At 46.2% G+C, this 14,615-nt stretch overlaps 1 protein-coding gene across 1 annotated transcript in view; it reads left to right on the top strand.

Moving 5' to 3' along the window:
• TADA2A (transcriptional adaptor 2A) overlaps positions 1–14,574 on the top strand; it is a 26,830-nt gene extending 12,256 nt beyond the window's left edge. Inside the window, exons 9-16 of the mRNA XM_027883868.1 lie at positions 5,028–5,091; positions 6,601–6,644; positions 7,170–7,280; positions 8,621–8,692; positions 9,311–9,443; positions 10,235–10,278; positions 12,529–12,602; positions 14,277–14,574. Of these exons, the coding sequence (XP_027739669.1) occupies positions 5,028–5,091; positions 6,601–6,644; positions 7,170–7,280; positions 8,621–8,692; positions 9,311–9,443; positions 10,235–10,278; positions 12,529–12,602; positions 14,277–14,462 (728 nt within the window). The 3' untranslated portion in view covers positions 14,463–14,574. The remainder of the gene's footprint in view (positions 1–5,027; positions 5,092–6,600; positions 6,645–7,169; positions 7,281–8,620; positions 8,693–9,310; positions 9,444–10,234; positions 10,279–12,528; positions 12,603–14,276) is intronic.
• The last annotated feature ends 41 nt before the right edge of the window (positions 14,575–14,615 follow it).

The following is a 14,615-nucleotide window of genomic DNA, read 5'->3' as shown; positions in this document are numbered from 1 at the left end:
AGTTTTAAAGATCTCAGCTGCTGACTTTGCTTGAGAATATTTTGCAACCTAATTGTGGGATTTCACAGTGCAGAAAATGGCTCAACATGTGGCTCTGAAGGCAGGGATGGTTTAAGAAGCCTTTATACTCTGTAGCTGACAGGCAGAGAGGGTTGTGAGGCAACCTGGATGCAAAGGTAAAGATGTAAACCAGGGGTTTAACACATTTTATAGCCCAGAGAAGCCCGCATGGGGCCTCGCAGCAGAGATTAAGGATGAGCTGGTGAAAAAATCCTCTGTTTGTTTTCCTGCCACACGTTAAACCTCACTGGGTTCCAGATTAATTTTTGAAAACTGCTTTTCTATTCCGTTTTCTGAGAGTTACTCGGGCTCGACCCTGAGAACACACCAGCCAGTGCAGTCCCTTTGGTCTCTCTTTCCTTTGGTTCACAAGTCACAGCTCAGCTCTGCAGTGTTGAGGCTGCACATCACACAGAAATATTTGATGCTTCCACTGGAGTGGAATTCCCCCTTGTTCTCTTTCTCCCACATTGCTTTTCTTAACTTTTTTTTTTTTTTTTTAATTTTTTGGAAGTTCTAGATGTGAGCTGCTTGATCTCTGTTTTCTCATGTATTATATCTTTTATATGAGGTACATATATAATTTTATATATATCATATATTTTCTCTGTTATATTTCCCTGTGTCACACTAAGCAAGTTCTTGGTATTCCCACGAGAAAATGCAATTTAATACAAAGCGAAAAGACTCCCAGGCAGCTTTTATGAGGAACACAGAAGCTGTACCTGCCACCTCACCGGCTCCTCCCGCCTCACAGGAGGTCACAGGCATCCTTTGGTCACTTATTGATATCAGTGAGATGGCAGAAATTGGATGAAATCTCTCGTATTTCAATTAAATTCCGGAATTGTTCTCTTTTATTCAGTGCTGGCACTACAGTAAGGGAATGCAAATATATATTGCAGTTACACAAAAACATAATGGACAGATCAAAAGCACCAACCAGTTACAACCCTAATGCAGCCCACAGTGCCTGAATATTTCATGAACTACAAGTTTTCATCAGCCTGAATTAGAACGTTGGTAATTTATCTTTTTCCCAGCTTCCCCCCCCCCCCCCCCTTCTCATGTAAATGACTTTCACTTCCAACACTGCAAAGTAATTGCTGAAACCACAAGTTCAGAAGTGAGTGGAAATAAGCTGCAACCGGCAGGGAAATCTGATTTTAAGCTACAAGGCCGCCAGTGTCCTCCTAGACAGAACATGATGTTTNGCCACATCCTCCCTGTCCTGCAGTTTTAAAGATCTCAGCTGCTGACTTTGCTTGAGAATATTTTGCAACCTAATTGTGGGATTTCACAGTGCAGAAAATGGCTCAACATGTGGCTCTGAAGGCAGGGATGGTTTAAGAAGCCTTTATACTCTGTAGCTGACAGGCAGAGAGGGTTGTGAGGCAACCTGGATGCAAAGGTAAAGATGTAAAACAGGGGTTTAACACATTTTATAGCCCAGAGAAGCCCGCATGGGGCCTCGCAGCAGAGATTAAGGATGAGCTGGTGAAAAAATCCTCTGTTTGTTTTCCTGCCATACGTTAAACCTCACTGGGTTCCAGATTAATTTTTGAAAACTGCTTTTCTATTCCGTTTTCTGAGAGTTACTCGGGCTCGACCCTGAGAACACACCAGCCAGTGCAGTTCCTTTGGTCTCTCTTTCCTTTGGTTCACAAGTCACAGCTCAGCTCTGCAGTGTTGAGGCTGCACATCACACAGGAATATTTGATGCTTCCACTGGAGTGGAATTCCCCCTTGTTCTCTTTCTCCCACATTGCTTTTCTTAACTTTTTTTTTTTTTTTTTAGTTTTTTGGAAGTTCTAGATGTGAGCTGCTTGATCTCTGTTTTCTGATGCATTATATCTTTTATATGAGATACATATATAATTTTATATATATCATATATTTTCTCTGTTATATTTCCCTGTGTCACATTAAGCAAGTTCTTGGTATTCCCACGAGAAAATGCAATTTAATACAAGGCGAAAAGACTCCCAGGCAGCTTTTATGATGAACACAGAAGCTGTACCTGCTGCCTCACCAGCTCCTCCCACTTCACAGGAGGTCACAGGCATCCTTTGGTCACTTATTGATATCAGTGAGATGGCAGAAATTGGATGAAATCTCTCGTATTTCAATTAAATTCCGGAATTGTTCTCTTTTATTCAGTGCTGGCACTACAGTAAGGGAATGCAAATACATATTGCAGTTACACAAAAACATAATGGACAGATCAAAAGCACCAACCAGTTACAACCCTAATGCAGCCCACAGTGCCTGAATATTTCATGAACTACAAGTTTTCATCAGCCTGAATTAGAACGTTGGTAATTTATCTTTTTCCCAGCTTTCCCCCCCCCCCCCCCTTCTCATGTAAATGACTTTCACTTCCAACACTGCAAAGTAATTGCTGAAACCACAAGTTCAGAAGTGAGTGGAAATAAGCTGCAACCGGCAGGGAAATCTGATTTTAAGCTACAAGGCCGCCAGTGTCCTCCTAGACAGAACATGATGTTTATTCCCTTGTGGAGGTTCCTGCCATGCTCCAAAGGCAGATAACTGTTTGCCATGGGTCCTGCTTTCCTCCAGGGAGGGTGAGTTTGGACTGCAGCCACTCAGTTTGTCCCAGCCCTGCACACACTGGTCACGCAGCCTGTTTACTGGGATTAGTTTGCATTCTTCCCATTTATTTGGGCCTCCCATGCCAAGCAGGTTCCCTCTGTTGGAACAAAGGTCTCACTCATTAGTGCTCAACAAGGTTTTTTGCAGACCAAACGAGGCTGAAGGGGAATGAAAAGGAAAGAAGCTTGTTTTGGACACACTCTGGAGAAACCAAAATATTGTGGGTTTTTCGGCGTGGGGAAAGGAGCCTTGAATTTCTGCCCATCACCGGGTCCTTCAGAGCACCACGAGCCGTATCAGCGCCCAGAAGGGACACTGGGAGCGCCCTGTCAGCCGGGATTATCTCACATTCCCGGGACAAACAACGGCCTCCCTGCCAGGATCCATGGGGGAAAGCACAGGCAAATCATTCTCATTCCTGCAGCATCTCCTTGCTCATTTCCATGCAGTGTGTAACAGTGTAGTAGCCGGAGTTATTCATGCATTCCAGATTTGGTAATCGCCTGGTCCTGTGTGAATATGTCTATTAAAAACAAAAGCCCCTCCAAAAAGGCCATGTGGCAGCAAATACTAATTTTTCCGTGAGCAGGAGCTCCATTTTTTCCCTTCATTTGCTCCTTCCCCTCCCCAGCTGATCATGATTTCTTTAGAATATTGTGCACTCAGGTGAAAGCACCAAAACGATGGTTAGAGGTGCATAATTACTTGTGATATTTATAGAGGTTCTCCAGTGCAGTTTCTGCATGTACTTATTAAGCTCTGCCCACACAAACCCCACAGAAATAACAAGCTGGCTGAGTTTGCAGAGGGTTTAAAAACTACAAAAATATTTTCTATAAATTGGCACCAATTCCAACCCTTCCTAATGGATTTCATTCATGTTTAACTTGCTGCATTTCCCAATTTCTCGTCCCCACATCTGAGCACGAAGGCGAATTTGCTATCTCTGCTTGTTCTTAAATTGGGAAACTTAAATAACCTCCTTATGAAAATACACACTGATGCCTGAAAATGCAAGAAATTTGCAGAAATAAGTAGGAGTATTGCACCACCCCTCCCAGCTCACATGGAACCTTTTGCTCTGAGATTAGCATCAAATAATTAGGTATAAACTGAAGATTTCTTTGCTTGGGATCAGCAAGTGTCACCCCAAACTGTGGCTCCTGAGTGAGTCCCCACAGCCTTTGGGCTTCAGCTGTCCCTGTTTGTATGAAATTTGATTTCCCAGAGGGATGCCCAGATGAATTTCCCAGGGGCTGGGGGGCTTCCTGGTGTTTGCACATAAATACATACTTAAACCAGACACATAACCACACTTCTTGATTGCATTATTAATTATTTATCTGAGAGTGCAATCAATAAACTGCCACTATCAGCTTTGCTGAGGGAAAATGGATTCTGGGTTCTGCCCCCCCTTGGGCCACCCCTGTTCCCACAGCACTGGGATGAAAAGGGACGTGTTCTTCCCCTTTTTCCAAGGGCTGGTTGTTGTCTCACAGCCTCTAAACCACTGTCAGGGCTCAGGTCTCTTCCTTCCCAGAGCGTGTGGAAATGATTAATGTAAAGGAAAGAAAAGCCACCAGGAAATCAGCCAAAATGACCCAGAATTTGTGTGTTACTTAACAGAACGAGGGAGGGGGAGGTGATAGGTGTCTCTTTATCTTGTCTTTCAAGAATATACAGGGAAAAAAAAAATAAAGTTTATTAACCTGATGGTTACAGGAAAAGGAAGCTGCAGGATCTGTGAGTGGATCAGCCAGCCTGCAGACAGGTTTGATTTGGGAAAGGACATGATTTCTAATGAGCATGGCTTTTTCCTTCTTTACATTGTCCTGAACTGTTCTTTGTTCTCCTGGCAGACAGATAAGTTTGGAAGTTAACAAGCTGGAATCTTCTAAATGTTTTTAAGAACTGTAGCAAAGGCTACTTTGAATCTTCACAGTTCAGAACTGGGTCTGTTTTTTGGAGTTCCTTTGCCCGAAGATGATACCTCAGATCCTTAAATCTGATCAATTTGCTTTTCAGAGGAAATGCTTAACAATTGCATGTATGAAGGAACAAATAAGTGCTGATGGTAAAACAGTCCAAGAAGGAAAAGAGTTCTCAGGATCTATCCGGGTTCATGTTTACATTGTATTTACAGCAATGAATTTGGAAGGAGTAAGCAAAAAAAAGCTTCCACAGGTAGCACATACTGCAGGTCAGTATTTAGTGAGCTGATGCCCCTGTAGAATTGCCACAAGTCTTTTAAAACAGCAAAGCAGTGACCATTTCAGCCTACCACGAAATGAGTGCTTGAAAATCAGCCTCACACGGTGATTACTTACGAATTCTTTAATCTTTTTATTTTGCAGCTCTGAAGATTGCAGTTGTAGATATCTATCATTCCAGGTTAAAGGAAAGGCAGAGAAGGAAAAAGTGAGTTTTCAAGCAATAACTGTGTTCCTTTGCTTCGTTAATACATTTTGGTCCCCGGTGTTCCAACACACCTTTCGAGGTCCCATTTGCAGAATGGAAACTTAGACGGAATTTGGAAAACCCATCACAGATCCAGGGCTGGAACCAGACAGAAGGAGGCAAATCTCTGTTCTTTCCCTCCCTGTGCAATGCTGATGGATTGCACATCATTAATTTCCTACTTCAGGGGAAAAAAAAAAAAAAGGCTGCCAGGCTGTGACTAATTGCTGGACCCCCACTTTCTCCACAGAAATATTTGCATCATTATTTTTAATTCTTAGTGGTCCCTAAGTTAGTGTTCCACACTGAAGATAACTCGATTGCTGACGTGAGGCTGAATAATTTATTCAGTTCATTTGACAGCGCTCTAGAATGACTCAATCTATTAATTGAATTAAATTTTATTATAACTTTCACATACTTTGTTCAATATTTAAAATCATATCTTGCTGGATTACTCCCTGCTGGAAGAATCAGTGATTTGGAGCGAGGCTGCTCCAGTCCTCCTCACAGAGCAGCACGAGTGACAGGGAAGAGTGGATGTGGATTGACCTGCTTCTCTGTAATTCAGAAATAAAAAGTATTTAGGTGGTGTAATTTCCACCGTGATCAGTCATGTCGTACTGAAGGAAAGTGCCACAGGGCTCAGTTCCATCACTCAGTGTCAGGTTTTGTGAAGCTTCTGAAGCAGGGTGGGACAAAAATCCGAAAAGTGGCACAAAAGTGCTGATGTCACTCTCAGAGAGGTGCCTCTGCGTGGGACAGGAAGATTTTTGTCCATACTAAATAAAATGGATTTTATAGAGCAAGTCCCAGCCTGACCTTGACAGCCCAACTCTGTGGTGCCTTATTTGCCAAAGCCCAGTCACCACAGAGCAAACAACCACATGGCACTGCTGGAACTGGAGACAAATGTGTTTCTCATGCACCTGCCCTTCCCTCTGCTCCTTCCCCCGGTCCTGTCAGGAGCACTTGGAGCTCAGAGCTACCTGAATCATTTGGCTCTTTTTAAAATCCAGTCTGGCGTGGAAAAATTCTTTCCTCCCACTGCCAGTGGTGGGATTTACAGTCCAGCTCTCCCCTTGCTGTAGCAGAGGGACATTTATCTCTCTCTAAGGCTGGAAATCATGTTCATGAGACATTCTTTACCTCTGATTTTGGAAGGATAAATTATAAGATATTGTAGATGTGAAATCTGTGCCTAAAGAAGCCGTTTCCAGCCTTTAAAGAGGTTGCAGCTCCCTTTGTGCTCTGGGCTAATGCACAGCACTATCCAAAATTTGCTCTGATTAAAGCCACACTGCCTCATGTTTCCATTGCAGCCAGCTCAAGGGTTATGGAAATTTCATTCATGTTTAATTTTAGGCCCCTCTGATGGCCTAAATCAAAGTTTCTTCTGAAGCCTTTGTGTTTGTGAGGCAATGCAGGAGTTAATGGCTCCCATTAATACCATTTTGCTCTCATTTGCAGAATTATACGAGATCATGGCCTGATCAACCTCAGAAAATTCCAGAGTGAGTATCAGGTGTATCTGCTCCACTTCAAAGTGGCAAAACTTCACACATTCAGCATTTCCAGGTCACCAGTGTGGGTTATTCATGCTGGACCATATTCAGATGGTCCAAATTCCAGCAGATTTCCTGCCCCAACTGTTTCCAGCCGTCTGGCTCCAACTACTCCCAGCTCAGTGTTTTAGTTATTGCCTCAAAATTGCTCTTCAAAAGCATTTCAGGCTCTGCTGAGTAGGGAGAGGGGGTGGGGGAAGGTGAAATCCAGGCCCTTTGAATGCACCTCACTATTGGAAGAAATGACCATACAACATTTAAGTATCACTGCTTATGCTTTTAGGATTTTTAAGGGCTGTATAATTTTACTGCTTTCTCCTCAGCAATCTGTAGTTGTGACGCAAAAACGGCCAAGACCTCGAAGCTGCCCCGGTTCAGGGGCTGGGAGTCACTTCCTGTCCCACAGATGTGTTTTCTCCTGACAGTAGCAGTGATGTCCCTTTTTTTTTTTGTCCCTTCTTGGTGTCCCTGTAGTCCTGGAGAGGCGATACCCGAAGGAGGTGCAGGACCTGTACGAGACCATGCGGCGCTTCGCCCGCATCCTGGGCCCGGTGGAGCACGACAAGTTCATCGAGAGCCACGCGCGTGAGTACAGGGAGGGCTCTTCCACAGGCACAGCCAGGGCTGGCCAGCAGCTCGTTCCCCTAAATATATCCCTCTCCTGGAGGGCAGCAGGTTGTTTTTCTCCTCCTCCTCCCCACTGCCTCTGACTGCCTCAGAAAAACAAATATGTTTGTGGTTTGATTACATTAAGCGAGCAGCAAGTGGTTTTTTTCCACTAAACTGTTGTCCCAGTTCCTTGTTTGAGTTCTCGGTTGGCTGAACCTTCTGGTCGTGTGTTAGAGGTTAATATTTTTTTTTAATCAGAAGACCACTGTTTATTTACTGGGACTCTGTATCACGGGAAGAACAAAATCCCTATATTATGTCCATATGGAGGGATTGGGAGCTGGCAGCAAACTGTGAATTCTTTGAAAGATACAGGTTAAACTATTCTCTGTCACATAATTACATAGTGCAGTGGTCATTATGTCCCTTACCTTAAGGGAGAGGCATTGTTCCATCCCTGAATCATCTCATGGCCTGCATTTAGGCAGATTCCAGAACGAGTCACCACATCCTGCTTCATTCCGTGACTTAAACTGGGAAGATTGTTGCTCATTAGGAGGAACAAAGCATTTACACGGTTGTGACTGTGTTTTCGGGACACCCTGTGTGAAATACCAAAAGCATGAACCTGCAAAATCAGGAGTCCCACATGTGAGTGCTGCTCCTGCAGCCTGGTTTTGTTGTTTGTAGTGACAGCGAATCCTCAGGTGAACCTGACAGCCAGGTACAGGCAGTGCACAGATCTGCTGAGCAGCAGGAGGAAACCAATCCACAAGGAAACTTGCTGCCTGTGAAACTGAAGCAGGAAGGCAGCTGATAAAAGCTACAGGCAGGAAATATCTCTGAGCAAAAGAAACATTTACTAATTTCATCCTACTGACTGCAAAAAAACCCACAGTTGTCTGGAAGGAAAAATTTTGGAAGGTCCGCTTATGAAAATGGTAGTTCTAAGAGGATATTAGATACATAAGCAGCCTGGCTGGAGGGGTGTTTCAAACTTATTGAAATGCCTTCCAGAAATCCCACATTATTGTTGTTTGCCTTGTCCAGGCTATGGCAAAGTGACTGTCGATGCATGAAGAGAAAATAACTTTTCTGAGCACACAAATGTTAGAAACAAACTCAGATCTGTGACCGAGGAACGTTGGGACACAGTGGGTTTGAGATCCTGTGGAGGGAGGTTGACCCTGGCCGTGGTTTGTGTGTTCATAGCTGACCTGTGTAGGCAGATAGGGAATAGCCACATTCCCAATCCACCCCACTGACCCACTTCTGTTCTTTGGATTCCCCTCCTGCTTCCTCGGGGGGTCCAACAGTGGAGTTTGAGCTGCGAAGGGAAATAAAGAGGCTCCAGGAATACAGAGCAGCAGGAATCACCAATTTCTGCAGTAAGTACCTGATGCATTATTCAGCCCATTCCCATCCATCACGGAGGGGAAGGATGATTTTACAACATTCGGGATGTGTTGAATAAAAAGACACTTTTTTTCTGAAAGGCATTTGCCTGGCTCTGTGACTGAACAAGGCTTCAGGAGTGATGCACAGCCCAGCTGGGCCGTTTCAAAGCTGGTTTCAGCCATCAGCTGGGAAATCCCACTGTCAGGCACAGCTCTGCTCTAGTCACCACTCTGCGAAAGACCCAGAAAAAAACATCTATGCCATGGCACAGTGGTCTCAGGGCTTTTTCTCTGGACATTTTCACTGCCTGTCAACACGTGTGATATCTGGAGAGAAGCCTAAGACCTCCACATGAATGAAATGGCCTGTTTTATCCTGGAATTGGAGCATGGAAGCCTTTTTTTGTTTGTTTTTGGCCTGAAATTAATGGGGGAAGGGGTGCGGGGTGGAATCTCATCCCTTCTGGTGCCAGGCAGTTGTCATGAGGGAGAACAGCAGAGTCTGGGCCAGAGCTACAGGGCTTCCCACTTATTCCCTAAAGCAGGAAGGGACAGTGTGAGCACTGTGGCCCAGGCAGGTGGTGAGGAGGTGCTCTGTGTTTGCTGCAGGTGCCAGGACCTACGACCACCTGAAGAAGAGCCGGGACGAGGAGCGGCTGAAGCGCACGATGCTCTCGGAGGTGCTGCAGTACATCCAGGACAGCAGTGCCTGCCAGCAGTGGCTCAGCCGCCAGGCAGACATGTGAGCACCTCCACAGGGTCCCCAGGAACCTGCCCCATCCCTGGGAGTGTCCCAGGCCAGGCTGGACGGGGCTGGGAGCAGCCTGGCCTAGTGGAAGGTGTCCCTGCCCACGGGAGGGGGTGGGACAGGATGAGCTTCAGGGCCCCTTCCAACCCAAACTATCCTGGGATTCCATGATTTAGTTCACATCAAACACATCTTCCTGTGTGATAATAACAAATTAATTCCCAATTTATTGCAGCAAAAGTCAGAAGTGGGTAACAGCAGTAGTGTTTGTTGAGGGCAGGCAAGGAAGGGGCTAAGGGCTCAAAATCCTCAGTTTTCTGTGTTTTATATTTCAGGAACTGAATTGCTGTTCATAAAGTCATGGAGGGAGATGAGGTCTTTATGAGTATTAATGAGGGCACAGATGGCACTTGGAATATTTCAAATGATTTGAGATGTAGCAGCATTATTAATGTGTCGTCACCCTGCATGAGCACTTTGATTTAAGGAGCAAGCTGCAACGTAAAGGAAGTGCATCCTGTGTGCAGGAGATGGTTTGGAATTTCCCCAGTCAGTCTCCACTGAATTTGTTATTGTGTCCTCCTCCACATTTATTTTTTGGGGTTTTTTTAGACATGGTCTTCAGTGTAGGAGCACTAAATATTTAGAAATCCTATTGATTTCAGATCAGGGCTTGGGCTATGCAAGTTGAATTGTATCATTATTAGAAGCTGGGGAAGAAGTACTTTCAGGGCTAATATATGCAGCCATTCTTAAAGCAATTTGAAATTTTCCTTTCTTTCCAGTGATTCCGGCCTGACTCCCACAGTACCAGTTCCCTCAACTACAGGTAAGTGTCAGATGATCTGATAAAAACCCAGTAATGTCTTTCTGACAGCCCTTTTCTGACTCCTTTTCTCAAGTGCTAAAGTGTCAGTCTCAAGCCTCATGATTAAGCACTGCTCAAGTCAACATTACATCAATCTGCAGCTCATTCCCCTTGCATGTCTTGTAGGACTTTTCTCTGAATTTCTAGATTTTTCTGTCTACAGGTCAAAACCAATCCTAAAGCTACATTAGCAAGGCAGGGAACAGAAGAAACTTCACATTCTTTAAGCACAAATTCTGGGGTTTTTTTCCACCAAGAAGACCCCAGCCTCTTTCAGCGCCCAGTAAGGACAGAGTGAGGGACCAGCCAAGGCCCTCATGAACATACAAACTCCCACCCCATTTGCTGAGGTCACAGGGTGATATTCAGTGACTGAGACTGGGATGAAGTTTTACCACAAGGTTGTTAAATGTTGCCAGGGGAAACTGCCTTTAGCTCTGTCCCTACGCCCAGTTTTTATGTGGATGCCGTGAAACCACTTGAGTCAAACTTCTCAGGGCTGGACACTGAGTCTGTGTGTTCTTCCTCGTTTCTGCCAGGAGCCTTGGAAATTCGGGTCAGGATACCAAGCAATGAGTCAGTGCACTATGCACTGTCCTAAACACATTTGGTGATGGCCAAAATCTGGTCTTTTAGAGAGAAAATGGCCTGTGTATCTCAGGGTCCATGAAGTGAGGACAGTCTCTCCCAGCTGAAGGTCTGGAAGGAGGAATGAGCTTCGTTTTTTGTGGAGTACCCAGTGTCCCATGAAGGGGAAGAGCCCGGGAGCACATGGACCGTGCTGCCTGTGGAGCTCTGATAGCACACAGTGTTTACAAGCAGCGTCCCATGTTGAACACAACCCAAACAAAATACCATATAGCTGCTAATTAAGCAAACATCCTGCCTAGGGAACGGCGGGGATGCTGCGGAAGAGCCGCCACGTGGCTCTAATTAAAGGCTGCATCACACTGAATATACAAGAGGGCAAATTAATGCCTCACTTCTGCATTTTGTGCTCTTAACTTTGCAGCCTTAATGTGCTGCCTTTAATGCAGTTTGTGTGTGTGTGTGTGTGTGTGTGTGTGGTATTTTCTGGGTTTATAAAAGAGTCAAACCAAATTCTGCGTCTCGTCACAGCACACTCGTTCCAGGCCTTGGGAAGAGGGAGCAGTGCTGGGAAGTAACTTCCTCTACACCTCCCACAGACTCACACTCCGGCTTCTCTAGTCCTTCAGTTCCCCTGAGCACTCCCCACATGCAGCCAGATCCCATCTGTTCCTGCAGGTGCCCAGTTGACAGAGAGACTCCCCAGTGCCAGAGGCAGGACCTGGACAGGGCAGGGCCTGGAGCAGCCACCAGCACAGGGAAAACAGAGCTGCCCGTTTCCCAAGGCCTCATCACTTTGCTGAATTTGGGAAGTCATCCTGGGATAGAGACCTGTCTGTAACTGCTGAATATGCAACCCACAGCACAGGGGCGAGAGACTTAAAAATGTGAATAAATAACCCAAACTTTGTCCTGAGCTCTGGAAGTTGCCAAAAAGTGCTATTATGCAAAAGAAGCCAAACCTGCAAGTAGACAGCCCTTGTGGAAGCTTAAGCTGTGCCAGCTACAGTCCAGCAAAATTATAAACAATAGTGAAAGTGAGAAACAGCAGATGACCTTGTGATAAATATTGCTTTCAGGACTGTTTATCCTAACAGACAAAAATAAACCTCCAAACTGCGTTTCCTTCGCAGTATCTGCACCCTATTTAAAGGCATTTAAAGACAACTCTGCCTCATGAAGTTGTCAGTAATGCCAGAGAAATTGGCTGTGTAATCACGGCAGTAAATAATCCCAGCATCCTTACAAGGCCCTGGTTTCAGGGCCGAGGTCGGTCCCGCACACCCTGGCACACCTTCCCTGAGCTGGGTTAGTCAGGAGGCTCAGCCCAGCTGAGCCACGCTCGGGCCAGTCTGACAAAAGCTGCTGTCTTGCAGTTCCTCCCAAAATCCAGCAGCACAGGAGTCTCATGCAGCGTTCACAGGGCTGAACTATGTCCATTGCAACATCAGCCTTTTTATCAATCAGCACAGCTTCATGCTAAGCCCTAAATAAGCCTGTCTGTAAACACTTGGATCACTCTGGGCTAACGTCAGGCACTGAGTTCCCTCCATGACACACCTCAGGAGCAGCCAGAGCCAAACTGCTCCCGGTTGTTGAGTGTTTCCTCTCTCACCCCTGCAGGCAGACGGAGCGCCCCACCTCTGAACCTCACAGGGCTGCCAGGGACAGAGAAACTCAACGAGAAGGAGAAGGAGGTGAGGAAAGATGGAAAGATCATCTCCGTAAGACTGTATCTTCCCAGCCCAGGGCTGCTCACACCGTGTCTGGGGGGCTGTGAATGTCACCTCAGTCACAGGCCCAGATTGCTTTTCCTGCTCACAAAAATCATTCAGGTTTTCCAGCTGGCTGCTTAATTTCCTGTGCCACACATCCTGCAGAGCTGCAGCAAACTGGCTGATTTAGCAAAGAAAGGTGCAGAGCACCAGGGTGTTTTTAGGTGCTGTTAGAAGATCCAGTATGACCCACAAGCATCATCAAGTCCAACTTCTGGTGCTGCACAGGACACCCCAAGAATAGCAAATCTCTTCCCTTTAGAGATATCTCAGAGTCAAACCTCAACCAGCTGTAGTGGGGTTTCACAAATGTGAGCCATGGACGTGATAACAGTGTTCTTCTCATGGTTTTTCCATATTTCTGCTTTACAGTGCATCTGTCAAGGTTTTTATTTGCACATGTGGCAAGGAATGGGACTGGGCTTTCTGTAAGCCACGAGTTGTTATCTCAGCCTGGTGTTGCAGCTCATCTTACAGAGCTCTTGCACTCACCTGAAGCACAGGTGAGATCACCAGAGCTGACAGAAATGGGGCTGCAGCCCCCAGGAGAGGGGAACACACAGCAAGGGGGCCTGTTGTGCATTTATGACTCAGTTTTTCAGCCCGGTGCAGGCCTGTCCTCTAATTCAGTGGAAAACTATTGAAATAAAAGATTATTATTTTTTAATAGAAGTCCTTAGACTGCCCAGGGCAGATTGCAGTGCCCATGAGGCACAGCTGCATTCCAGCCTCTCCCTCCATGTTCGTCTCCCCTTGGCTGGAGCTGGCAGCGCTGGGAATCAGCTCCCAGCTCCACATGGAACGGGCATTTCTGGCTCTGTTTGGCACACAAATAATGGTGACAGGGCATTAATGGGGCGGGGGGGAGTCTGATTGCCTCGTCATCTGAGACAGAAAGTCTGAGGTCCGAGAAATTCTTCAATTTCCCATCAAGGAGGGACGAGCATGAAGCATTTCCTTCCTAAGGAGAGGAGACAAGGCAGGATCCCTGTGGGGAGCAAGGCCAGGCTCCTGGAGGGCAGCTGCTCCTCGGGAACTAAACAGGAGCTGTGCAGCCAGGCAGCTCAGGGGCTGTGGAAAGCTGTTCCTTCCCAAACTTCCACACACACGGAATGCCCTCCCTGCGCAGCTTCCATGCCAGACTTCCGGAGGGGCCGGCGGAGCTGCTGGTGTGGAAGGTATTAAAGCCGAGTCTGCAGGGGATTAGCAGCCAGATGCCCTCCCTGGCTCCTGGCCAGCGGGCCCAATTGCTGCTTGCAAGTCTGGCATCTGCTTCCCGGGGTTTGGAAGGAGCAACGCCCACACAGAACACACTCAGAGCTGTGCTCCTGCCAGCCCAGGGCTTGCTTTCATCCTCCTCCTTTATTTTTCGGTCAGGAATGTTTTTGAATGCAGCAGCCAGCAAGCTCCTCCCCTCCCTACCTGTGGATCCAAACAGCTCCTCCTGCCATTCCCGTGGGCCTCCCCCGTGAAAAAAAAAACACATTGAGAGTGTTTGCAGAAAAATATTCCCCATGTTCCTCCCCCAGCAGGGAGCTGGGAATGGAGGAGCATGACAAGTGTTGGTGTTTATTAACTTCACCTTTTGTCTTGCAGCTCTGTCAGATGGTGAGGTTGGTCCCTGGAGCCTATTTGGAATATAAAGCTGCTTTAGTGAACGAGTGCAACAAACAGGGGGGCCTGAGACTGGCGCAGGCTCGAGCCCTCATCAAGATCGATGTGAACAAAACCAGGAAAATCTATGACTTCCTGATCAGAGAAGGGTACATCACAAAGGCCTGAGGACAGGCAGCTTTGGCTGGAGCAGGCAGATGTGGAGAAGCTTTGAAGTCACTTTGACAGCGCTGAAAGATTTTACCAGTGTTGAATGAAGGACATTTCCTTTTGTTTGAAACCTTTCGGGGCTTTTTTTTTTTTTTTTTTTTTTTTTTAAAA

Source organism: Empidonax traillii, unplaced genomic scaffold (assembly GCF_003031625.1).
Source record: "Empidonax traillii isolate 1590-97213 ecotype Southwest subspecies unplaced genomic scaffold, ASM303162v1 scaffold135:size1941959, whole genome shotgun sequence".
Lineage (NCBI taxonomy): Eukaryota > Metazoa > Chordata > Aves > Passeriformes > Tyrannidae > Empidonax > Empidonax traillii.
The sequence above is the reverse complement of the archived record's forward strand: the minus strand, read 5'-3'. Positions and strand labels throughout refer to the sequence as shown.